This window comes from Nanorana parkeri, unplaced genomic scaffold (genome assembly GCF_000935625.1).
Source record: "Nanorana parkeri isolate BGI_ZX_2015 unplaced genomic scaffold, ASM93562v1 scaffold304, whole genome shotgun sequence".
Lineage (NCBI taxonomy): Eukaryota > Metazoa > Chordata > Amphibia > Anura > Dicroglossidae > Nanorana > Nanorana parkeri.
This window is the reverse complement of record NW_017306572.1, coordinates 822,208-849,620: the sequence shown is the minus strand read 5'-3', so window position 1 is coordinate 849,620 and position 27,413 is coordinate 822,208. Positions and strand designations below refer to the sequence as shown.

The following is a 27,413-nucleotide window of genomic DNA, read 5'->3' as shown; positions in this document are numbered from 1 at the left end:
TATATATATATATATTAGGGCTGGTAATGATTAAAATTTTCGTGTTCGATTAATCGAAATTTTTTTTAATCGATTAATTTTGATTTATTAAAACGCACATACAGATCCAACTACATTGGACTATGCACATACAGCACAGCAATGAAGTAAAAAAATGAACTAGGATCACACTAATCCAGCACGTTATTAACCTCCCTGGCGGTATTCCCGAGTCCCGAGTCTACCAGGAACGGTAACCCCGAGCCAGACTCGGGAATGCACAGAAAAGTGACACTTACCTTGTCCCTGCGAGCCCACGGCGTCCTCTGCTGTACGCGGCCCGAAAATGAAATTTAAAAGTAAGATGCCGGCATCTGACTTTTAGTTTCGTTTTCGGGCGTCACAGCCGGCGGGAAATTTAAAAGTGATATGTTGGCTGGTAAGGTTGCCTAGGTTTTTAACCTACACAAGGTCAGGGTCTCCATGATTTGTGTCTGTTATGGTGTTTTCTCAGATCTTAATAAGTTCTGGTCTAGGTCCTGGAGCCCGGAGGCTTTGTAGAGCTTTGGGTGGCATTAAGCTTCTATCCCTAGATCCACAACTTACCTGTTAGCCAGACCTAATTATTTAGTCTCAACTCATGTGAGTTGACTGAGGCTTTTGACAGATGTCTGTTTGTTTGGGAAACCCATTGGGGTACCCTGTTAGTCAGAAACTGACATAAGTTTAGTTAGTGGCTCAGATGAGCATATTTTATTTTTTAATTAATGCCATGGGCTTGCTGCACTGAACTATTTGTTTACTGCCTTGCTGAAAAGAAGTGCAGACAAACCTGCTTGGAGTGTCCATGATGTCCCTGTGATGTGCAGGGTGTACTACTACCACTACCTATCACTTCAATGATCTAATCATCTGAAAAGCAAATCCTTGTTACTTATTACTTATTATTAAATCTGCACATGACTGGATAATTGAACTAAATATTCACACAATGTATTGTGTGAACATTCCCAGTTTATTTAGTAAATTGGCCTCATTGTATATGTGCTGTAACAAGGACACTCCACTCTAGTCCAGGTAAGTCAAGTATAATGCAGTTTATTAAAGGGCAAACACAAAATAGCTTGCAGCAGCAACATAAGACAGTCCTTTATATGGCTCAGTAGCTTTTCACAGCTTCAAGACACTCACGCTGCTCACCCCTCGTGAGCCCTCACTCTGCTCTCTTAGCAGTCTGTACCACAGGTCCTAGGGTCACCAACCTTCCTGACCTCTCCCCTCGTGGGCACTCAGTCTGCTCTCTTAGCAGTGCGTCCGACAGGTCCCTGGGGTCACCGACCTTCCTGACCTCTCCCCTCGTGGGCACTCGCTCTGCTCTCCCAGCAGTGCGTCCGACACACACCCGAGTTTGTCTGTGTCCGTGTGCTCCCTGCACACACACACAACTCCAACACTCCCCTGAGCACTGGGCTGGCTTCCTGATAAGGCTGCTCTCAGCCACCTGATCAGCTGAAGCTGGTCATTGGCAACACCTGGCCCCAGGACTGGAGATCTCCTCCCACCCAGAGCTCTACGAAATCTCCAGAGCTCCAGATCCCAGCTACAAATAGGAAAACCTGGACAGACCTGAAAAGCCAGGTTCTTCCTTATTATGTTGGCTGGTAAGGTTGCCTAGGTTTTTAACCTACACAAGGTCAGGGTCTCCATGATTTGTGTCTGTTATGGTGTTTTCTCAGATCTTAATAAGTTCTGGTCTAGGTCCTGGAGCCCGGAGGCTTTGTAGAGCTTTGGGTGGCATTAAGCTTCTATCCCTAGATCCACAACTTACCTGTTAGCCAGACCTAATTATTTAGTCTCAACTCATGTGAGTTGACTGAGGCTTTTGACAGATGTCTGTTTGTTTGGGAAACCCATTGGGGTACCCTGTTAGTCAGAAACTGACATAAGTTTAGTTAGTGGCTCAGATGAGCATATTTTATTTTTTAATTAATGCCATGGGCTTGCTGCACTGAACTATTTGTTTACTGCCTTGCTGAAAAGAAGTGCAGACAAACCTGCTTGGAGTGTCCATGATGTCCCTGTGATGTGCAGGGTGTACTACTACCACTACCTATCACTTCAATGATCTAATCATCTGAAAAGCAAATCCTTGTTACTTATTACTTATTATTAAATCTGCACATGACTGGATAATTGAACTAAATATTCACACAATGTATTGTGTGAACATTCCCAGTTTATTTAGTAAATTGGCCTCATTGTATATGTGCTGTAACAAGGACACTCCACTCTAGTCCAGGTAAGTCAAGTATAATGCAGTTTATTAAAGGGCAAACACAAAATAGCTTGCAGCAGCAACATAAGACAGTCCTTTATATGGCTCAGTAGCTTTTCACAGCTTCAAGACACTCACGCTGCTCACCCCTCGTGAGCCCTCACTCTGCTCTCTTAGCAGTCTGTACCACAGGTCCTAGGGTCACCAACCTTCCTGACCTCTCCCCTCGTGGGCACTCAGTCTGCTCTCTTAGCAGTGCGTCCGACAGGTCCCTGGGGTCACCGACCTTCCTGACCTCTCCCCTCGTGGGCACTCGCTCTGCTCTCCCAGCAGTGCGTCCGACACACACCCGAGTTTGTCTGTGTCCGTGTGCTCCCTGCACACACACACAACTCCAACACTCCCCTGAGCACTGGGCTGGCTTCCTGATAAGGCTGCTCTCAGCCACCTGATCAGCTGAAGCTGGTCATTGGCAACACCTGGCCCCAGGACTGGAGATCTCCTCCCACCCAGAGCTCTACGAAATCTCCAGAGCTCCAGATCCCAGCTACAAATAGGAAAACCTGGACAGACCTGAAAAGCCAGGTTCTTCCTTATAACATGCATTACATTTTGGACCCTCTCAGCCAGTCTGGCTGAGACTCCTGGGTGCCAAAGTCGCCATCCTACACCGTGGCATTGGTTTACACTGCCACAGTGCTTACAGAAAACTATGTACTAACCTTGTAGAGCCAAAGGAAATCTCACCGCTCCAATTCCCCAGCTGCCATCAGGACCCCCTAGGTGCTGATCTAATAGGTGCCTCTCCAACTTGGAATGTAGTAGTATACGAACAGACTGCAATATCCAGAGAATTCCAGTACCTCAGACTTTATTGAAATGCACAGCAAATCCAGTATAATAGTGACTTACAGTGTACAAAGCAGCAAATACCAGCACCGCAAACCCTCAACACATTTAAGTGAGATACTGGTTTGTATTTGTTACCTCTATGAATAAGCCTACGGGTGAAACATGTGAGAGGTTGTAGCTGGTTGGAGGGTTTTTGGTGCTGGTATTTGCTGCCTTATACACTTTAATTCACTGTTATAGTGGATTTGCTATGAATTTCAATAGAGTCTAATGTACTGGAATTCTCTGGATAGTGCGGTCTGTTCGTATACTATGTGCTAACCTTGTTTCTGCTGTGTAGTCTTCTGACTGGATGTGTCATACGTGTGGATATCTGATAAACACATCATTTGAGTGATGGAAGCCTGTGTGTGTATGCATTTTCCTGTGTTGGAAAGATTGTGTTCTCATATTGTTGGCCAGCCCACTGGTAAAGATTTGTATGCATATGTACCGTGACCCAATCAATATAATTCCTTATTTTATTAAACAGGCTATGGTTTAGAGGTTGACATGTGGGCCACCGGAGTTATCTTGTACATACTACTATCTGGTTTTCCCCCTTTCCGAAGTCCAGAACGCAATCATGAAGAATTATTCCAGAAAATTCAACATGGAGAGTATGCATTCTTGTCACCCTACTGGGACAACATCTCAGAAGGTAATTATTCTAATCAGTAGTACAATTAAAAATGTACAAATCAAAAGTCTGAGTACTATAGGGACAGCGGGTTAGTTAGTGTTTATTTTGCCCTGTGCACATGTGCATGAAGAAGCTGTAGTACAAAGGCTTTATCTACTTTGTCTTCCAATAAGTAAGCTGAATGTATAAAGTCATTTGCTCTTTGGCTAAACCTCCTGATCTTCTTTATGTGAGTCCATGGACTTTTTGTCTGCTTGAAGACGAGTCTGGCTGGGTAAGGCTTTACACTCGTAGCAAGTGCAATGTGGGTGGATGTTTTAGCTGGTCTCCCTGGAGTCTAAAGTAAATCAATTTATTTTAGTGATACTGAACTATACAAGCATTATACAATACAAAAAAAAATGGTGCAAGCATGTTTTATAGAATAATTTATTTAGGATGAGATTATGCCTCCTTTCAATTTGAACTCACAGGTTATGGGTTTTAGTCATCTTATCAAATGTTACACTTTTATTTCTTTTGTTAACCCTACCACACATACCCTGCCCTGTTCCCCCTTATACTCACTACATAATGGAGTCTAATATTAAACTACATCTCATCTCAGAATTGTTTCTTTCTAGGTTGGGTGTTAACATCAATCACTATAGTGATTACTACACTACACCACTATTGCTTTGTATTTGATATAATACTGTATTTTGCTTCTCCTGCTGTATTTTTTCAGCTTCCTTTTGTACCTTGTGTTTGATATCTGATTTAATAATATTTCCTTGACCAGATTAAAAACCATTTATGATATCTGCAGAGACTAACAATTTGCAGTTCAAGAGTTAATATTTTATATTGTGCATTAGCATAGTATATTGTTTTATCATAACACTCACTAAAGAGCTAGGCAACTAGGAGATAAAACCTAAATAAATGAATTGGAAAAAAAGATGGTAGGACATATTTGTGCCGGTAATTTGAGCCGGTACATTTCTTCCTTCTTGATGCTTGGTCGTACCCAATGCCCTGTAGACTGCATTCTTGGCAGTCAGGATGCCCAGCTTATTAATGTCTGATGAAGGTTGCTCTCAGAGGACCTGTTGCTATTGCTACTAGTGAAGTTAGTGTCCTCTAATTTTTGTTCTTTTGGGTAAACGGCAACCCTAAACACTTACCACTAAGCAATAAATACTAAAAAGACCCTTCAACTCGAGACTGTTCATTACAAGAAGTGTCGGTGTTGCTGGGGCTGGAAAAATGGTCGGTAACTGCTAAGCAAGTAGGGGGACCAGCGGCTCCTTTGGGGGTCACTTTTACACTTGCTACTGGTTTCCTGGTGTGGTGAGAAAATGAAAATCTCCATTCACTATACCTCACAAATACTAACAGATGGAAGCTGTCCAAACCCTGAGCAGTACAGGAAGAGGTACTACAGAGCAACTACAGAAGTCAGAAGTGAAAATAGAAATAAACACAGTTTTTCTCCCGGTTACTTAGCTTTATATACTGTGCTATGTTAATGGAACAATGTAAAATGTAATGCTTACAAGGATTGCTACCTGTGGAGATTAGGTATTGTTACATTCACATGAATAAATTTAATGTTTTTCTGCCATTTTATTTGATTATTTTTTTAATGTCATATTGCAATCTTGTAGGTTTTTCTGGATTGTTCATGACAAACTGTTTTCCCTTACTATTGCAGAGGCTAAAGATTTGATCAGCAAATTGCTTTTGCTCAACCCCATGAAGAGGTTTACTGCCAAGTGTGTTTTACAGCATAGCTGGATCAGAACAAGTGGGCAAATGAACAGTCACAACCTCCAGAGAGAAGTTAGCATGAATATCGAACGCCATTTCCGCAACCATATCTAGAAATGGGGTACAAAAAATAATATACTAGATGTAGGTTAAATCTAGGATGGACATTTGTCACTTTTATGTCCTATGTTCCGCATCCACTGGAAGTGCTTTGTTCTTTACCATACACTGTGAAGATACCTCTATTATTATCATAATCCAGGTCGTAAAGCAAAATACAACTATTAAGTTACTTAAAATTATCTAAAATTGTTTAAACATCTCTGTTTTGGATAGCGTAAGAGAGGGTTAGTACCTTGATCAGATTTTTATACCTACACACTGTCTTTGCATTTCCTAGTGACTAATGTCACTGGAAAAGATAGTGAATGGAAATCAAAAATGTTACATTTATCACTGCAAGGATGATAGAGGTGAGATCTGCCAATGAGGACACCTTTTCCGGTGACCATTAGCTAAGAAAAGATTTCCCCTCCTTTACAAGGTAATATCCTTGATAGGACAGAGACAGAAAAAAACTGTCAGTGTTTTAATGGGGAGGAGGAGAACCCCTTTAAACAGAATTTCATTGGCAGGGGCAAGGTCTCGCAATAATAAACAGGTGCAGTACACATCACTCAGGTCCCTCGCTAAAATACCCATCGGATGTCCTCCTGACAGCAGTTAGACAATTGCCTCAGCTGTCTAAATGGTGACGGATGCAACATAGGACTCAAGATCCCTAGGCTGGGTAATGATGACTGCTGACCTGGTCCCTAGATGCCTCTGCACAGCTGGCAAGTCTTCAAGAGGTCAGGTAAAAGGTAGCACAGAACACTGGGGCTCCCCTCTCTAGCCTGCACCTTCCTTTCACATCTCTCTTTGATTCTCTGTCTCTGCATCCTAGCTTTGCTTCTATCAAGCTTCCTTCTCCCCTGCACACTCTTTTTTTCCTTTGCTGTGTTCCATGGACGGGCTAAGTCTACCCATTGATGTGGCCAGTCACAGTCTTCCGACCTCTCTTCCCTCTCTAGCAGGACTGTCCTTCATTAGCAAGCTTTGGCGGAAACTAGCCTGTTGCATCTGCAGTACATGGACTTTGCGGCTTCCGCTGTTTAAAGATACTGCCGGCTGGGATTACACATTCCCAAAATGAAAGTCTTTGGTCCCCAAACACAATAAAGTAAGGAAAAAGAATGACCTATATAGGTTATCTTACTAGATCGTAAAGAAATTATTACATATACAACAATTTGCTGTGTTCAAAGGGCGGTGGCACAATACTAACCATCATTTCATTGTAAAAGATATAAATGAGTGATAACAAGACAACCATTAAAATAAAAGTAACAAGAATACAAAAATTGTAGAAGGAGCTATGATAAGGCAGTGAACGGGTAGCTGAAGGATGCGTTTTTTATAGGTGGTTGAGTGCTATTTGGGTGAGGTTGGAAAAGAAAGGGAACTAATAAGGAGAACCAGTGAAAGCAACAAACGTAAAAAATGAGAGGAGTCTCCTGTGAATTTCTCCTATATAAACTTGCTTATCAGGAGAACACGATGCCTAGGCAAATCTTTCTCTGTTTTGCAGAGATGTTTTACAAAGTACCAATTCACAATGTTTATTTATGTTGCATTGTTCTATCCCATGATTAGCAAGGCACCGTAGATACGCCAAAATCACATGGAATGCAAATTAATGAATAAAAGAGTTATGTGAAAGCTAAACTGGTATTAGCTAATTCTACAGGCACATAATATACACTCTATTTCATATGCAAATAGTGTTGAATTTGTCACAACTTTAAATGTAGTGGAAACTCACAACTTTATATCAGGTGAAAGCTCGAACATACAGTGTATATATATATATATCAAAAACAATCTAACATTTCCATAAACCAATAGGTGTTTCACTTACAGTGTATCAATTATACAGAACATTGTTTTGTTTGTGTTTTAAACACCAGGTGGTGCTCTTGTAGCAATTAATCGGAATAAATGGGCAAACTACATCAGTTATGTCTGCTCAGTATATTTAACAGAAAAAATAGTTAACAGAGAAAAGTTTTAAAAGAAGAAAGTCTTATAGCAACAGGTTAACTTTAATGCCAGTCTCACTAGCAGTACAAACATTCCCTTCATCTCCTTGGTGTTCTGTTTGGTTGCTAAGCATGAGGGAGAGTTAGCCCAGTGTAAGCTGCAGATAGTTGCCAGCGTTGAGCCAGTACAAAGCAATGACTGGCTGTCTGCCGGTATTCAGATGTAATCACACATGGAGTGATTACCTGTGGCTATAAACAGCTTGTGTACATGGGCGATCATCTGTTCCTTGTTCTCATTTAAAAGCACTGTTTAAGCTTGTATGCAAGACACATCACTTTACAATATCTGTCTCATCATATACTAATACCAGCCAGAGTAGATAAACTGCTCCTAGCTTGTAATCAGGGGCGGACTGACAACACATGGGGCCCCCGGGCAATACAAGATTATGGGGCCCCCTTGTGCTCCGCCCATATACAAGTCCCTCCCACATGCCCCACCTGCATAGACATTCTTGTGTCACAGAAATGTTTTCTCCACATTATTTTTCAAATAGTGGGCCAATTCACTAAGATGAATTGCCGGGGAACTGGCTGTCCATGCTTCTGGGCTGTGAGCTGTGGGAGGTTAGTGGGAGGGGCCGGACAGTGTGAAAGTCAGTGTTCTATAATTTTTCTCGATCCTATAAATTTTCTCCACTGTGTCACTTCCAGTGGGGCCAAGTCATATATATCTATAGATATATATATTGTTTTATTATGTTGTATTATGTTCCCAGGGACATTTAAAAATGTCCCTGGACTTTATTTTTAAAATCTTGTCACCTTACCCTGGTGGGGGCTCTCCTGGTGGTCAGTGGGGTGCTCCCTGGACCCTGGTTGTGGGGGGGCTGCTGTGGCCGCGGTTTCAGTGGCTTCCTCCGCCGCCTCTCTGCCACCTGTGCCAGGTCAGCCCGCCCGCATCATGATCAGATGCAGCTCTGTAATCGCCGGCCGCTCGCTCCTCAAGGGGGTCCTCGGCAGGTCCCCAGTGGGCTGCCCTCTACAATGCCTGATCCAGCCAGCCCGGATTGCCTTGTATGCGATCCAGGCCGGTAATCAGGCATTGTAGAGGGCAGCCCGCTGGGGACCTGCCGAGGACCCCCTTGAGGAGCGAGCAGCCGGCTATTACAGAGCCGCATCTGACGCGGGCGGGCTGACCGGGTGCAGATGGCAGAGAGGCAGCGGCGAGGGGACGGTCAGTGACAGGCCCCCTGATGGCCGCGGGCCCTCGGTCCGTGCCCGACTGCCCGAATGGTCAGTCCGCCCCTGCCCCAGAGGAAACCCACGCAAGCACAGGGAAAACATGCAATGCTGTAAGGCAGAAGCGCTAACCACTACGCCACTGTGCTGTACAGCCTGCATCATAATGGCAATGCTGCTCTGGATTCAGGAGCACTGCAGCATCATTGCAACACCATCACAGGAAGCTGCTTTAGGTGGATTTCACTGGTTAGATATTTGTGGGGCTTTGCAAGGGAACTAATAGAAAACTGTTCTTATAATTAAGTTATACAGCACATATTGTAATGTGAGGCCATAGCTCTACTTTAACCAGGAGGGCTCTGATTTTCAATAGAAAAAAATGGAGTTACACTCAGGACCTCATATACTCTCCCTGCTGCCCCAAGGCCAGGCAAGGCTAAATATAGAAAGACAATTACTGCCCAGCACCCGGAACTGCATATCCGGGACGTCGGGAGATTTCAAACTGCTGCCACCCCTCTGCTCCCTGCTGCCCTAAGGCCTCGGTGGCCTTGTGGGGAATCTGGCTCTGGTTACACTCTAGGTTGACCTAGTACATATACAGTTGCAGTAGTATATACAAATAATTATTTCATGATCAAGTATGAGTATTGGAGTGTGGGATACTGACTAACAGTACATTATTTCCTTTTTTATGCTTCTTTTGTTTCTATGAATAACATTCAAAATACGCCTGAAATTATAAATGGGATCATTTATACTATATATTACGTACAACATGCTTGTACACACAGCAGAACAGTGATTTATCATTCATAAGGGAATATTCATTAGTTATGTAGTAATTAATGCCAGCACACACTTTACATGAAGCAACGCAATTATGAAAAGATACTTATGGCTTTCTACTTGTTACATTATAGCGTAATCCTATCATATGTGTATACTGATCTATGCACGGACATTTTTTACAATAGCAACAGTAAGTTTAAATACAAGACAGGACTGATTTAGAAAACAATCTGTTTTGGTATTTCTCTACGGGTAAAAAATAAATCATGTTTTACACTAAAACACAAAAAGCGACATTTAGAAAAGAAATGTTAACTAAGTGTAATTTCCCAGCCGGCTTCCTTTAAAAAAAAAGTGTCCCCTTGCGTCGCCTAAACCATACCAGACCTTTAACCTTGATAAGTGTCTGGTATGAATTTACAGGGGGACCCAGGCAGAGAAAACACATGATGTCCCCACCCAAAAAAATCTGTACCAGACCTCTATCCAGGCATGCATCCTGGCTGGCCTGGAAAGGGCGGAAGTGAGTGTACGAAAGGTGGGAGCCCCCTTGGTGAGGCCCTTTGTCAAGGGCTTCATCCTCACATCCCTGGGGAAAGGAGGTTATTATTGAAAACCGGAAACCCCCCTTAGAATAAGGGGGACCCAGATATCCCCCCCCCCACACACATAAATGGTTACTACTGAAAAGAATGATGAAGTAAATAAACACACACCATGACAAAGTCCTTTATTTAAAAAAAAAAAAAAAGGTTATCCCCAGTGTGATTTACAGTCAATCAGCCAGTCCAGCAATGTGGATCCAATGACAATTGTGATGAACAGTACCCCAATGACCTGTTGAACACAACGATCCCCTTCTGCCGATACTCCCATTGCATATGACAGCTCTCCGGTTGTCTGGATGATGCTGGATGCCTGCACAATGTGATTGATTTTTGATTTACATTGGGGGACAGTCTTTATTTTAATTTTTTTTACGAGAAAGAACTTTCTTATACTGTGTTTTTTACTTTATCATTTTTTTTTTTTTACAGGAGTGATCAATAATGTGCAGATATCTGGGGGGCCCTATTCTAAAGGAGCTTCTAGATTCCAACAAGTACCCTCCCTTCACATGCACATAGGATGTGAGGATGAGACGCTTATCCCCATCATTATGGGGAGACAAGCCACTGGGCTGCCAGGAGCTGTCATTTAATGCTGGTAATAACACCACCACTAAATGAATGACTTATGGCTATAGCAGCCAGAGGTTTGGTTAACTAGCCAACTCACACTGTTTAGTTCACTTGTTTGGCGAACTGCGAATAGATTTTGTTCTGGACAAATTCATGGTCAACCCAAACCCGAAGCTTATCCCTAGTTGCCACCTTTCCTGGGGAAAAAAAGCCAAAGCTATAATCTATTTGCTATTAAATACATTGGCAACAAGTTATATTTTAACTGGCTGGGCCAGTAAAATATCTGCTTCGTGGCCTGGTAGACTTTAGCCTAGGTAGGTCTGTCATATGCAGGACACAATCACCCTCATATCATATTGTTGACCATCAGTAACAACTTATAGATAGTGTAATTTATTCGTATTAGTGTGACAATACTGATAGCTAGTTAATATGAGATGAAGAGGGGGGGGGGGGTCACAAGACCTTTGGCCCGAGAAGCAGAAACAAATATCCAGATCCTTACAATATTAGATATGCAATCCGAAGTAACAGGCCAGTTAAACAAGACAGGAAAGAGAAGCTGGACTTGAAGTGAATACTAAGTATATTAAGGCTAAAGTTATTAAGCAGAGCCAAAGGGCAAAAAATTATAAGTATAAAACACAGATACAGATAAAATGATACAGGTATGAAATCCGGATACACATCAGAGAAACAGGAAACAAACATTTAAGAGAAGTTTATAATCTGTGGGCAGAAGTGAAGTGTAATCTATTAGTAGACCAGGACAGGGAAGGTGGTCAGGCAGAAAGTTTGTACAAGGATGAAGGTTTTACCTGTCAACTGGACAAAGTACATAGGTCAAGAAGGGATACAGATTCAGATATATAGGTTTCAGAAGGCAGATTGGATTTCAGCTCTGGTTAAGAAGGGAAGAATGAAAATATGCATTAGATGAACCCTAGTCAAATATAAAAAGCTAACATGAATGCAGCTTGCAATCATTATTACATCATTATTATTATTTTTTAAATACAAGAAGGGTAAGTGCATGAATTTGACCTGGTATTAGCTTTGTGCAGTCCCTGTACAGCAAAACTACAGCTTGATAACAAGCCGGGACTACTTAGCTCCCCTAACACATATTCCATTCTTGGTAGTCCAATTTCAGGGCTACTGAAACAGACATTCATGATGCTTATTTGTTTAGATTACAACTGCTTATGGGAAAAAAAGGCAGCAAATATAAATAAAATTCCAACTCCAGCCATTAGCCATCTAATATGCATAGATGGGATTGATAGACCTATCATGCAGAATGATGACATACTGTAAACCCTTGCTTTATTAGTTGGATAATTGAATAGAAAAAAAACAACAACATGGAGTTCCCCCTTTTACATCAGAGCCCTCCCCTTTCATATCAAAAGTCCCACCTTCCACATCAGAATTCCCCCCCTTCACATCAGGAGCCCTCTTCACATCTTACAATCATGGCAGAGGGTGGGAGGCAGAGCAGGTTTGCATCTTCTTCTAAATGCTGGGGGATGTTCTGGATGTCTCCCACCTTGGAATAGCGTCATGTCTATGGTGCTGGTGGCTGGACTGCCTGCACCATTGGAAAATATGACGCTGTGCCTAAATTTGATGGCACCCCTAATGATGCCAGATGGTAACCCAGAGTGCCGCAGAACCCTGGTTGAGAATGGCTGTCTTTGCCGGTAACATCTTCTTACAGACATATTCATGTACATGTCCAGTTTCAGTATGAGTCGACATAGAAATAATATTCTACAGAATTATTGTGTCTTCTAATTTATGAGCGTACACAATGGCCCAGTCATCTGTCATCAGAGCATTCATTGCTTTGAAAAATCATGTGGCAGCAAGGAAATACATTACTTTTCTGGAATAATGAGCTTTTTAGTCTCTGAACAGATTTAATCTGAATTTCGTATTCTTTCACAATGAAGATGGAACTAGATAAAAAAAAATGGAACTAGATTTTTGTATTATAGCTCAGTGGCATCTGAAAAGAATAGTAGAAGAAATAACAGTCATTTGGCATACATCTGTAGGGATGAGCATTGTCAGGTAACTAAAGGTTATGTTCACAAGAACAATTCAGTCATGATTTGGTTTTGTATGAATAGTCTGCCTTAATTATGTAGAAAAAAAGATCAGTATGTTGGGATTGTGTTCACTTCTTTTTCATGCATATGACATTCATAGAAGGCTTAAATAATTGCTAGGAATAAAAAGTCCCATAGCAATGGGAACACAAATGTACTATCATGGGGAAATATTCTCAAATGATTAATATACTGTACATGGTGTAATGCTCTGGACTACAAATCCCAGAGACGTAAAGCTTATCTCAAGGATGAGCCCAGCTGTAAAGCTTGGCAAAACTTTAATTTCTATTTGTTGTCTGTTTTTGCAGCAAAGCTTCAAGGAAACTGACCCAGTATCATTTAAAAGTACTTTACTTGCCGAAAATGCTGCGTGTACAAACTTAGTTACAGGAAAAAACAAATACATAAACAAGACATACAGACTGCTACAAACAAACTATCACATGCACCCACTACACTATCCTTTCTAGTACATATAATGCTTTCTAGCAAGGGAAACACTGAAAAATGTACTTAGCTCCGGCTGCAGGCTCCACAAATTCTGTGATGAACAGGACTTCTTGGCCAAGGAAAATGGCTTCTCGTTGCAGTCTCTGCTAAATACCTTGTATGTCCTGGTCTTAAAGCAAGTCCTCTTGTCTTGTGAAGCCCCCTTGTACTCTCCCCCTCCTGTGAAGCCCTCATCTTGTGAAGTGCCCCTCAACCTTTCAGCTACTCGCTTTTTATTGAGAGAAAACTGGCCTCCCACTTGGAAGCGCCCTGCTCCTTTCACTTTTAGTAAAATGAAATACCACGCATTTTACTTTCCCACCTCTAGGCGGCAGCATTGTATCATAAATTGCCATCAGTAGTCTAGATTTGATTTGAGTCTTGACCAGGCTCAGTGTGACTGTTTACGATCACCATCCCATTGTGATACGAATAATGGGGAAACAATACAGGAAAGCCACACCATTGTGAAACAAACCAGTTTGGTCTGTTCAGAATGCACCTTCCATTGTGTGACCAGCTCTCTGTCAATAAACAAACAAAATCTCAGTCTCTCTTGCAAATCTATTTGTGTCTTAAAAAGTCCAATAAGATATATCGCAACACACATGGGTAGCAGAAGTTTTGTACCACCAACTCTGTGAACAAAGTAAGTTAGACAAACACCATTAAGCTGAACTCCAGCTTCACCTTTTTCCCCACAGTTGTTGCGCTGTTACAGTTGTTGTATAAAACATGGCACAATGCATAGCCACAGTTGATATTTATATTAATGTGGAGTGAGAACTACATAGTTAATTTTCCATTAAGCCATTGCTCATTGGCACTTGTATAGCTGGTTGATATGCTGCCATCTTGTGGGCTTTTTGGTTATATAGCAATCTTTTTCTGTGTTCCCTCCCATTTATGATGTATTTCCTCCTTCTGGTTCAATAAGTAGTCGTTCTGGTGTCATGGCTGCCTATATGATGGTTACATGTAATATGCTCACATGGGGGAAACATTACCATCTCTGACCTGCAAATACCGTAATTTCTATCATCTACTACATTCTGTTGTCTACTATAACCTGCCGCATCAATAAAGAGCTTTGAGGATGAAAAAGGTATTTGGTGAGTTCAGCTTTTACAGGCCAGGCATATAGGTCTCAGCAAGGGATACATCACTAATACAACAATTGGAGTCAGAATACTTGTAGCAAGGCCTCTCCTGCACTAAAACTGATTACTCTCAATTCCCTGCAAACTTTCATTTCCACAATAACAGGAAAATTGTATCACCATATTTACCGCAATTTTCCTTTCCTGACAGTTCCATGGCAGCATACGATTGGGTGTAGGCTCCGCCCTTTAGAACCTGATAGGATCTTTAACTTCTAAATTTGAGCCTCCACCCAGTCACTAGCGTTACATAACTAGCAACTCCGACTGGGCGGGAATGTGCTGCCATGGAGCAGTCGGGAAAGGAAAATTGTGGTAAGTATGGTAATACAATTTTCCTGTTTTCCTGACAGCTCCATGGCAGCATACGATTGGGAAATAACTCACACAACACAAGGGAGGGAATGCAAAGTGATTTTAATTATACACAGATGGAGAGGCCACGACTGTGCGGCCAAACTCAACCATAGACAATGCCGCAGACTCAATACAGTAGTGACGCATAAAAGTATGAATAGAGGACCATGTATCTGCTTTGCAAACCACCTCTGGAGAGACGCCACTCATGGCTGCCCAGGAAGTCGAAACACTCCTAGTGGAATGTGCAGTCGCATGCCCGGCAACGGCCAACCCCTTAGCACCTAATTGCGGATGAACCAGTATGTAAAAATAAGCATCCTTCAAGTCTATAGAGAAAAGCCAATCACCCAGCTGAATGACTTTAAAGATAGTCTGTAAGGACTCCATTTTGAAACGCTCTTTAGCGATGAAGCGGTTGAGGAATGTCAAATCCACTATGGGTCTCCAATCTCCACTCTTCTTTTGCACCAGGAATAGAGGAGAATATACGCCCAGAAAGTGTTCCTGGTATGGCACCGGCACCACAGCTCCTTGCGACAACAGAGTTTTCACATACATCCAGAGAAATTCTAGTTTGACCCTGCAGCCCGGTAGCTGTGTAGGAATGAAGGAAGGTTGAGGGTGCCGAAAGAAAAGTCCATGCATGTCCCCTCAAGATCGTGTTCACTACCCAACGGTCTACCATATTGTCCGCTAAGACCCGCCCGAAGCTGGTCAATCTGGCTCTCACCTGACAGGCCTGGGCGGGCGAAACTTCAAAAGGACTGCTGGCGATCCTCAGCAGAAGAGCAGGGTCCTTTCTTAGGTTTGGAGAACGAAGAACATGCCTTCCAAAGCCTCTTGAACTGTTTACCAGGCTTATAGGACTTTGCGTCCCTATATGATCCCTGGGCATTCCCCTGAAAACGAGCATTTTTCTGCCGTTATCTGTCCTGATCAATATGGCGATCTAGAACATCCTGGAAGGATACAGCGTCATCCAATGGCAGCATCACGTGACTCGCCAGACGCATAACAGCTGCGTCAACAACCAGGGCCACTTCCAGATCTTTGAAGTCATCTTTCCTGGAAGGGTACAGCTTCGAAAAACAGTTGCGGAATGTAGATTTCCTGTCTGCTTGGCTCTATTCATCCATAATCATTTCCTTGAGCTCCACCAAAACTGAGTGCTTCCTTCTTAATATGTTTGAAGAATCGTCTGTTCTTGTCGGGCTCGGGAACATCATCTTCCCATAGCAAGGACTGTCAAACAGCTTTCACGAAAGGTTGAACCAGAGTGAAATCAAAGCCATCCGCCAGGTCCACGTCTGAACCGGAAGCCTCGCTATGTAAGGCAGAACCGGGACCCACATCCAGAGGAGCCACAGCTGGTTCTGACTGGTGACTAACCTGATGGGAAGTGCTAGCCCGAGGCTGTGAGGTGGATTGAGAATTGGCCACGAAATCCTTGATAGACTCCTGAAAGACTTGCTTCATCAGGGAAATGACCTGTAGATTGTCAGTCAACTTGTCACTGGTTGCTTCTTGAAAACAAGCGTCACAAGCAGTTTTTCCAGGCAAAGCGGGATTATGGCATGCCCAGCATTGATCAGGAGGAGGTTGTGGATAATGCCCATGGGCACAGTGCGCCTGACGTTCCACTGAAGGAGATCTATGGCGATTCCCATCATGCCCGTGTGCCAGATGGCGGTCTCAGGAGGGGGATCCGTATCTGGAGGAAGACGACCTGTGTCTTTCTCTGTGCGACCTGGAACCATCGCGAAGAGACCTGGAGGGGCTAAAACAATACATACCATGACCGAAGCGTCCGCGGACATCAGTGCAGAAAACATGCAGACACTCGCTTACCTTCTTTGGAGGCATTAGCCTGGAGTAGGGGTTGGCTTGTCATTGGGTATAGTGTAGTGGAGCAATAGGCTATAAAACATCAGAGGCAAGCTGCAGTCAGTGCAAGGCAAGGACATAGCAAGCAGACACAGTGCCGCAGGTACCCCAGCAGAATAAAGCACAGGGGCTTACTTGTACCAGAAGACACCAGTCTGCAGAGCTGCCGGCTGATGCACAGCAAGGCAGGACGCAGACCAACAAAGAGCGCCCCAGCGCCTGAATTCAAAAACGCAGCCGCCGTAGGACAGGCCCCCAGCAGGAGGACTGCGTCCTACTGCGCATGCGCCACCCATGATCCAGTTGGAGGCATGGAATGCATTTGCGTTCCATCCCCCCCCACTTCTGCAGATAGAGTAAGAGATTGTGCCTCCTCCTCCGCCACACCGGACAATGCGGAAGGAGAGAGACAGTGCGGCCGCACAGCTACCCACATCAAGCATCATAAAAAAGGAGACCCGGCTTTACCAGACAAAACAGTGCCTCAAGGCCAGCAGAGAGGCTCCTCACACACACCCCACAGGGCAAAAGAGAGGACTGCATCCAGGAATCCAAAGAAAGGGTGGACCGCCACGGATTTACCATGGCCAGGCAAGCGACCATCGCCATTCACCTATCAGATTCCTAAGGAGGAACGCTAGTGGCTGGGTGGCGGCTCAAATTTATGAGTTAAAGATCCTATCAGGTTCTAGAGGGCAGAGCCTACACCCAATCGTATGCTGCCATAGCGCTGTTAGGAAATAACCCTTTGAAGCTGCAGCAGCTATCTTGAGCCCATCTTTATTCCCTGTCGGAGCAACCTCCATCATTCAACAATCACCTCTTCTGATATGTACGATCATTGCTCTCCCCCATCACAGCTATTATCTTTCTTGTTCCCTGAGCTTTATGTCAAAGAACATACCCAGGCATCCATTTAGATGTGCCTGCAATCAGCACAGTTAAAGTCTGCAGCACCCAGTGGCCAGCAGGGAGAAACAGACACATCTAAAGGGATCCCAGGATGTGTTCTTTCATATAATTCTTCTGAAAAAGAACCAAGGCAGAATGCTGTGACATTTACAGGAACTTGCCAGCCCCTGTCACCAAACTCAGGGCAGAGAACAGCAGACAGACCCAGTGATGACATCACTGGGTCCTTAAACACATTTTTCTTAAAAAAAGAAATTATTTGATGGAAAAATTTGAATTGCATGTTGATTGGGGAGGGGGGCAAAGTAAGGTATTATATGCTTACACTACATTTCACCTTTAATACAAGACAAGTGCTGTATCTTTCCCAAGATGTTGACCTGAATTGCAAATCTTAGCACCAGCATAACATCTTTCTTTCAACAAGAAGGCTACATTCACACCTATACTTTAGGTGCGATTAGGGATTTCTGTGGTAGGAACTTGCAATTTCCTGTAGTAGAAATCCCTTATCTGCTGCCTACAATCGGCAACTGTCACCCATTCAAGTTAATGATCGGGTGTCAGCTGCTGCATTTAAAAACGGCAGAACACTGGCACACCACATGTGATTGTATGTGATATGATTATTTGCGGTTAGGAATCAATCACTGAAAAAAGATTTTGTAATGATCGGTTTAGGATCAAAACAAAGTACAGTATAAATAAGGGTCGGAAAGCCAAAATTAAGTACAAAAAAGTATAAATGTATTAATTGAAAAAACACGGTCTAACTAGATACACCAATTAGTAACCACCAGTTGTTGTTTAAAATTAGTTATTGCAATAACCTTCACTCATACTCTCAAAAACATACACACAAGGTCTAGCTGATCAGCATGATGAGTAGTACCGGTCTGAACTCAAGTTCATTGAGAAAACAGCGCCAAAAACATAAAAAATAATATGTAATTCGATTTGTAGAACAATGTGACCACTTTCCTTGTATATATGATATTACCGTTTGGATCCTTCCACGACAACTGAGAGGGTAGTAATCCCTGAGACAGATGGTGTAACAATAGATCCGTTACATTTGTAGCCACTGTTCACGGGAAGTAAAAGTCTGACCATCAGACACAAAATTTAGTCAAAGACTAATGTTAGATAAACAGGCACTGTCCAGAAACAATCAGTTGTAAACTTTCGCCCGGAGTGTTAATTACGCATGGAAGGAAGTATCTACCAATGCAGTATGTAAAGTCACGAGCAAAATCGTACTCACGGGTGCTGGTTGATTTGCGGGCAGTGTGTCTCAAGAGATGTAGTTGTCTCAAGTGCCTGTGGTTGTAGATGTTTTTCCGTAGTTGGGTTAAACACCTTTGCTTGGAAAAGTTCTCAGAGTCTTAGGACGTTTCTTTGATCCTTTTGTTTAAGGTATTTCCAAATAAGGCCGGGATGTTAGAGCCTGACATGCAGGCAGTCAGTCAGCTTGTTGTCCACTACCATGGAATAAATCACTCCCTAGATAGGCAGAGCCAGCTGCCAATCAGGTGCAGGGGTGGATCCTAACAATATTGCTGGGATCTTTTCCCATCTGACCATGGCTCTGCGCTGTCAGCATATAGCAGGCAATAGCCCACAGTATGCTGAGGTATGGGTCACAGGAGGACGTAGTAAATGTACTCCTGTGATCCTGAAAAGAATTATGGCCAAAAAAGGTTGGGAAATAGTTCTCTTTTAACCTCTAAAACTAAGATTGACTCTAAGGCATAACCCTCCCTCCTACATCCTTTAAGCCCAACTTAACTTTTTTGTTTAAATGGAATCTATGGTCAAAAAATAAATATGTATTTCTTTATTGAACAAACTACGGTATATCACATTTTTTTCGATCAGTGAAACACATGCGCCGGATGCGGCTAGGAATGCGGAAACCGCTGGCGCCAACTGAGATTACTGATGCTGAAAACACTGTTGCTAAATGCATTCAGCAATGCTAAAAACACAAGCACCAGTCAGTTAACTAACTGATCAAACTGCACATAACTAACTGATCACACTGATTACTGTAAATAGCCCTGGCTGTGGTCAGTTAGGTGCTGTGTGACAGTTAGTTAGGGGACGTGTGATCAGTTAGTTAGGGGAAGTGTGATGAGGGGCAGTGAGCTTTTTTTTACATTACAGAATGTAAACACAGGATACCGCAGTCTGCAGCATGCCTGTGTTTACTATGGAGAGGATCTGTGAATGAATCCATTCACAGATCCTCATATGGTGTCAAACAACAAAATCAGTATTGTTTAAGGTAAAGTTTAAGGTATATTTTTTTCAAACCTTGGTGTGTTAGCTACATAAAGTCTTATAATTTGATAAAGCTGAACCCCGCCAGGAAAAAAAAATGCTCTGGAGCATTTCGTCTATGTAATACAGAGACATGGGTAGGTCATGTAACCCCTAAATTGTTGGGTATGGGACAACTGACCACTTGTGCTTAGGAATCCTAATAACAATATTACTCTAGACGTTTGTAAACTTACTTATTTAAGATGCCCATCGGATTAACTTCCTCAATGCAGTGACACAATTTCAGTCAGTACTGTGAATCTGCACTCTATTGTGTCACAACTCACAGAGCCTACCTTCTGAACTTCAACTCAATGTCTAAACAATGTAACATTATTATTGCTTGCTGGAAGCAATGCACGATGGGATATGTAGTCTTAAGAAATCAAGATTGCATCACATCAAGCAACAGGGAAAGAGAGGCAAGCACACTGGGAATCAGGGAAGTTGTTAAAAGTGATGGGCAGATGGAAGGCAGCAGTCACTACATATAAGGAAGTTTTTCAACTAAACTTTGATTGCATTATCAAAAACAATAGAGAGATACAGAGAAATACAGAGAAGGACCCTTTCTCTTTGTGTGGCAGCAGTGGTCTCCCTGCAGGGATTCAGAATGCACTCTGCCTCATGCCTGACTGGAGGGTCAGTCCAATAGTTCCACAATCAGCAAAGGTCGTGCGCCATGTTAACTGGAGAGCTCTAGCTCCTACTCATAGTGATGTGCCAGACTTTGGCAGAAATACCACTGCTTTCTCCCGGAGAACGCGCATCCTTCTCTGCAGACTTTTCTACCCAGGCTGTGGTACTTTCTAAAGAAAATCAACTGCAAGACTTTCAACATCTTTTGTTTTGACATACTTGTATTCTAGTTAGCTAAACTAAAGCTTCAGTTGGGCATTAACACTTAACCTAACCCCTAAATAAGGACATAACACTTAACCTCCTCCATTAAACCACTTAAAATCCTACTCAACACATAACCCACACACACTAAAACCTCATTCTAATCTTAACCCTTAGTCCCTACCATGGATCCTAACACTGACCTAACATCACCCCTTGACTAAGCCCTAACACTAACCTATCCCCTTGTTCTGTATACTTACCTTATCCTACAATCGGAGATGGCACATCAAATCCTTACTTATATAAAAAGCTCTATACTGGTAGATAGTGATGCCAAGCTGTCAGTGCTGAGAAGTAATGATCAACTATTTTCTCTATTTTTATTTCACTAGTGTAATTGATGCGATATATAATAGATTACAACCTTCAAAAAAAAGTTTTCCCAACAAAAGAGTATGACAAAATGAACAAGACTTAATTTTTTCCCATACGGGAAATGTATCTTAGTATAGGATCAGAGCTGTAAGAGAACTGATAACGTCAAAATAACATAAAAATGTTTGAATGTCAAAGCCCACACAAATTAATTCAGCAGCATCTGGCTATCTTATCCTTGTGTTGAATCAATCTAGGGAAAGAAAGTGATTTTGTTCCCATAAATTAAAAAAAGAGTCAAAAGAAGGGTGTGTGATAGAAACAGATATACTGTAGATACTTAAAGCAGATTTTTTACAAATTTGTAACATTTTAAAATCACAATGGTTGGAGTTAATAGTTTTAATGTTTTCTAAATAGTTTAAAACAGAAACCTAAACTAAGGTAATCATTATTATACTGCAATAGAACATGCAGGAATATACAGTAGAAATGCATCTATTAATGATAGACGGATAATTTGGAAAGGAGTTAATATTCTTCATGAACAGACCGCAAGTTGTAAAAAAGTAATGGTGTTCTGTAGCCAATGCGCCAATTGATGGACATATGTCTTTATTGAACCTCAAATACTATGTAACTATGTAACCATTAACAGATAAGATGCAGAGATGAGCTTATTGATCCATCAAGTTTAAGGTTTGACTATAATCAGGCAAATTAACAAACCAAGTTGCAAGTAAAACCTGATCCATGCCTGATTTTTAGGTAGTTAATCCATGGGCTTTTTTTTTCCACCAAGTATGCTGGGGTGCCAGTTTGGAGTTTTTGGAGATGGGGACTACAGGTCATTTTTACATTTCAAAAGAATGTTAAAACAAGTTTCCTTATGGTTCAGTACATATGGGATCACATCACAGGCGTTGGTTATTCTAATTTGGGTGTTCATATTAAACGAGAATTCTGTAGCTGGAGAGTAACAACAAAGGAACACGGAGGGCGCAACAGCAAACACAACAACACTAGCTAATTGGACTTAAATATATATAAAAAACAGGGGGTCAATCTGGTGGTAAAGAAGCAATGGCAGAGAATAAATGTGATTACACTTACATGTAGATCCAGGGATCAGAAGATGGGCGGCCTGTGCAGAGGATCAGGATCATCAGTGTGGGCTCCGGGCAGTGTGGGGGATAACCAAGGGGAACCAAACAATATCGAGTGCAGACTAGGCACGCTGCATCTGCGGCTGTGGGTGAAGGTGCTCAGTCTTTGTCCCGTCAGCTGTGGACAGTGTGCGGGAGGCGGTACGTAACGGGAGCTGACAGGCGCCGGGTAGTCAGATCAGTGAGGGGATGGGGATACTCTGGGTGAATGTAGCTGGAGAGTGACAGTGAATGCAGGAAGTGATGTATTATACATCACTTCCTGCATTCGGGGACTGAGAGGAGATCAAAGGGAGTTCGTATACTGAACTCCCTTTGATCTCCTGTCACAGAGCCGTGCCGGTCCTGGCCGCATCGGGCACAGCGGATCTCGGGACCGGCAACGGCAGGTTCTGATACAAGTGATCGAGCGTCTCTCGAGACGCTCGATCGCTTGACTGTAAAGCTCGCTCGATCGCTTGACTGAATCAGCTCGTCGGGCTCCACTGTCTGCTCGTCACAGACGAGCAGACGAGTGGATTTTCGAGCCCTGATTATGGGGAATGTGAAATACACTCATCCCCATAATTAGAGCCAATGCATGACGCAGTCATGCGGTGAGTCAGTCATTGCTCCCTGCGGGGATTTTCCCTTTCCGTTCCTCCAGCGTTAACTGGAGGGATGGACAGGGAGGCGGCGGGCACAGTTGGCTCTAGCTCTAGAGAGGCAGAGACAGCTGTCAATTAGGCAGTGGGATAGATCCCGACAATGGCCCGCTATATGTTGAGCTTTGGGCACAGGAGGACATGTGATCCTAAAGAGAACTATTGCAAAAAAAAGGTTGGGCCATAGTTCTCTTTTAATTTTTTTCACTCTCTTAAGACGTTACTGTACTATTATTAATAATTATTATTATTTACCAGCTAAAATATGATAGGTCATGTTAAATTCTTGAAAGAGCTCTACAGAATGCAAACCTAAAAAAATATTACAATGATGACAATGATGATTATGATGATATTGACGATGACGATGATTGACATTTTTGTGAAAAAAAGAGGATGGACCTTAAACTGAATGGAATCCTATTAGAGAATAAATAAACTGGCAGCGTGTGGCTACACATGATAATATAATGTCTCATTAAAACTGATGGACAGTGAGACATATGTCTGTCCTCCTCAGGGCTCACCACAATCAGTTTGACTTGGGTGATGTAGCATGGTCTTCTTTTAAATACACCTCTTTGGTCATTAGTTAGCACTTCTGGTGATTAGTCTATACCTGCCTTTCTCAACCAGGGTGCCTTGGCACCTTGGGGTGCATTCTGGCTTTCTCAGGATTGCCTTGAAATCTTTGCACAGCCTCATGTCTTTCCATGGTTCAGTGCAGGCTGGCCACCAGCACCATGGAAATCAATGATGCTAATTTAGGAAGGGATGGATCCATACAGAAAAGGACAGAAGTTTGCCTCCATCCAGGTCTACTTCCCTTCCTGCCCTCTGCTGTGTTGCCACAACTGAGGCACCTGATGCAATGGTAGGATTCTGATGTGAAGGGGAGGTGGTGGCTCCTAATGTAAAAGAGGGTGCTTTGATGTGAAAGAAGGGAGCTCCTGATCTGAAACAGGGAAGGGGGTGTCCTGATGTGAAGGGTGGGGCTCTTCTTGAACAAAGGAATGCCACTTTATTTGCGTTTCTTTGCATTGGGTCCCCTCCAAAAATCCATTACATTTTAGACTGGGGTGCCTCCAGATCTTGGTTACTTTTACAGGGTGCTATAACTGAAAAACGTTTGAGAAACATTGATTTATATTGTACTATTATAGTCTGCTAAGGAGAACCTCACAATCCAATACTTAGCCACTGAAAAACTGGAAATGTGCAGCCTCCTTTATTCACATTTTTCCTTAAAGTGGAAATAGTTTTGGCTGGAGTTACACTTTAATGTTATGCTCATGTATTTTAGTGTTTTCTCGTGTATTTCTTTTTTTTTTTACTTACCCTATTTATTGTCTTTTAAAAATAATTTGGGAGTTTAATAAAATAATAATAATAATATTAATCAGTCAAATACATAATGTATTTCCCTGTGGTCCATGGTAGAAGCACTGCAGATGGTGCTCCAAGTTGGTAAATAAAGAATATTTATATTCAGAAGTTAAACCAGAAGGAGCTGTCAGTTTTAATGATAAATTACAATAAAAAATAGATTCCAAAAATCCATGAATAAATGTTGGAAGCATGTTTTCATTTTACCAATAGTATGGGGCTTGCAATATCAGAGATTGATTTAACATTAGGAAAAGACCGGTCAAAGCAACTTGAGTACGGAACTAACATATACAGTACTGTACTTATTCTCTGTGCTGGGAACTTTATGCTGAAAATGTGACCAGGACTATAGTACTTGCAAGCCACGGACCTTGACACCCACACGCTTAGTTTCATAGGAATTTCTTCATAGAAAGTATCAAGCTTGAGTCCGTCTTATCACTGAGGGTTTTATAGCGTTACGAGACTGTCGTTTATAAGGGACATTTACGGTAAAGGAAAATCTTAAAAAGGTATGTGAAAATAAAATGTAGTTATAGCTTCAGTCAAAGATAAAATGTCATAGTGGTTTTGGAAGGGTATTGGACCAGAACATCTGTTCTTTACCCTTGACATTACAATTGATCTTGTGTGTGACCCTTGCAATGGTTTGTGGAGGGTTTGAACCCAGCTTGATATTTTTACATACAAAGTTGAGACTTCTCACTCCAGTGATATATTTTGTGAATAAACAAAAAAGATCTGTGCCAGTGATTATACAAAAAAAGGTGAAAAAGAGCTACTAAGCACTAAAATTATATCTGATATAATACAAAATATTTATGCAATAACGTGCCGAGCTGAAAAAACAATCAAATATAAACAGTGAAAAATACAACAGTGATTGTAGGCTGAAGGCTGAAATCAAACCACTTAACATGCACAGTGAAATAAAGTCCAAAGTAACTCAAACGATGCGGTGCAGATAACGAATCAAACAATGCAATGCAATTTGTACAAACAACATGAGCAGTCCTCCGAAGCAGACTTTATAGTGTGCAGGACAACAGACTGTTTGATAATCCTTCACCACCACCACCAAGTGAATGCACAAATCACAAAGGAGTGCTCACCTGGGTCTGTGGACCCACAGAGTAGGTCTCAAGCGTGTTTTCCCTTCTTAAGGGGGAAGGAAGCCTGTAGTACCAGAGAAGAATAGATCTTTTCAAGTCGTAGATATGCTCATCAGATCGAGAAGAGACAAAGCAAAAGACACATAGTGCGTACTGTCCAAAAATATAAAATGTATTAGATAAAAACAGTTACTCACGCAATGGTAAGAAATAGCCAGCATATAAGATTCCCACAGGGGATTCCCTCAATGTACTTGAGTACAGCAGATGCAACACAGCTCCCGTCCGTCTGGCTCTACTGAAGTGATGACGTCAGATGCTCTGCCCTACGTACATTACGTCCAGCGCGACTTCGTCAGGGGTCTGGGAAGTCACGCTGAGAATCTTATATGCTGGCTATTTCTTGCCATTTTGTGAGTACCTGTTTTTATCTAATACATTTTATATTTTTGGATGGTACGTGCTATGTGTCTTCTGCTTTGTTTCTTCTCGATCTGATGAGCATATCTACGACCTAAAAGGATCTATTTTACTCTGGTACTACGGGGCTCCCTCCCCCTCCTAAGAAGGGAAAATGCACTTGAGAATTTGTGCATTCACTTGGTGGAGGTGAAGGACTATCAAGCAGTCTGTTGTCTTGCACACTATAATTCTGCTTCGGAGGGCTGCTCCTGTTGTATGTACACATTGCATTGCATTGTTCAATTCATTATCTGCACCACATCGTTTGATTCATTTTGGACTTTATTTCACATTGCATGTTATGTGGTTTGAGTTCAGCCTATAATAAATGTTGTATTTTTCACTATTTATATTTGATTGTTTTTTCAGCTTGGCACATTATTGCATAGAGCTATTTTGTAAGTATCTATTTTGTATAAATCAGTAAGCGAGGTGACTGTTGCTTGCTGTTGAGTTCTCAAACACAAGTTTTTATACATCAAATTGTTAGTCATTTTTTTTATCATTTTGTAAAGTTGCACTACACAAGTAATAAAAGACCTAAATAAGTTTGTAACAAAACAGAGTGAAATAACAAAGAACATAGGATGTTCTGTTTCAAATGCCGATATTTGCAATGACGCACCTCCTAGACCAGTGGTTCTCAACTCATGGGTCGCGAGCCCTTCTGCAGTGGGTCGCGGCGCCCTTCCTGCATGGAGCAGCCCATCTTCAGTAGAGAGACACAGAGGGGGGGATTTTCTGTCAGTCTAAGGGAACTCCGTGTTGCGAATCTACCCCCTATTCCCCCGCTGAAGTAATAGGGCCCGGGAAGAGAGGGGACTATTTTCTCAATTTCGGCCGGCGGAATGATATCAGGAGCTGCAGGTCCCGACAAGCAAGTTAAAGTCCCGGCCTGCAGTACTGAGTGCAGGAGATATCAAGCCACCCCAGCGCGGTGGATTGATATCAAATAGGCTCAGTAGTTCAGTCTGCCTGGAAGCTGAGAAAGGTAGGCAGGCAGGGGGATGTGTACAGTTTGCTGGATTAGCATTTGTAATTGTAATTAAAAAAAGCAAACGAATGTTACTACATTAGACTAGCTTGGAATACATAATGTCACCTGTGAGTGCAAAAGCTGGGGGGGAGGGGCATTAGCAGGGGCTCCACAGCAAGTTTTCTACTTGCAACAGAGTCCCTGCTAATGCCCCCTACATACCCCCCTTCTGCAATGACAGGAGACATTATGACAGGGGACGCTGATGAACATTATGTATTCCAAGCCCACACAATGCCCACCAGTGTCCCCTGTCATATTGTCTCCCGTCAGTGCAGAAGCTGGGGGGGG

The 27,413-nt window shown here is 42.4% G+C and overlaps 1 protein-coding gene across 1 annotated transcript in view; it reads left to right on the top strand.

The window, feature by feature from the left end:
• DCLK3 (doublecortin like kinase 3) overlaps positions 1-14,790 on the top strand; it is an 18,138-nt gene extending 3,348 nt beyond the window's left edge. The window contains exons 4-7 of the mRNA XM_018557794.1: positions 3,639-3,806; positions 5,485-5,647; positions 12,853-12,921; positions 14,763-14,790. Of these exons, the coding sequence (XP_018413296.1) occupies positions 3,639-3,806; positions 5,485-5,647; positions 12,853-12,921; positions 14,763-14,790 (428 nt within the window). The remainder of the gene's footprint in view (positions 1-3,638; positions 3,807-5,484; positions 5,648-12,852; positions 12,922-14,762) is intronic.
• Positions 14,791-27,413: the final 12,623 nt, after the last annotated feature.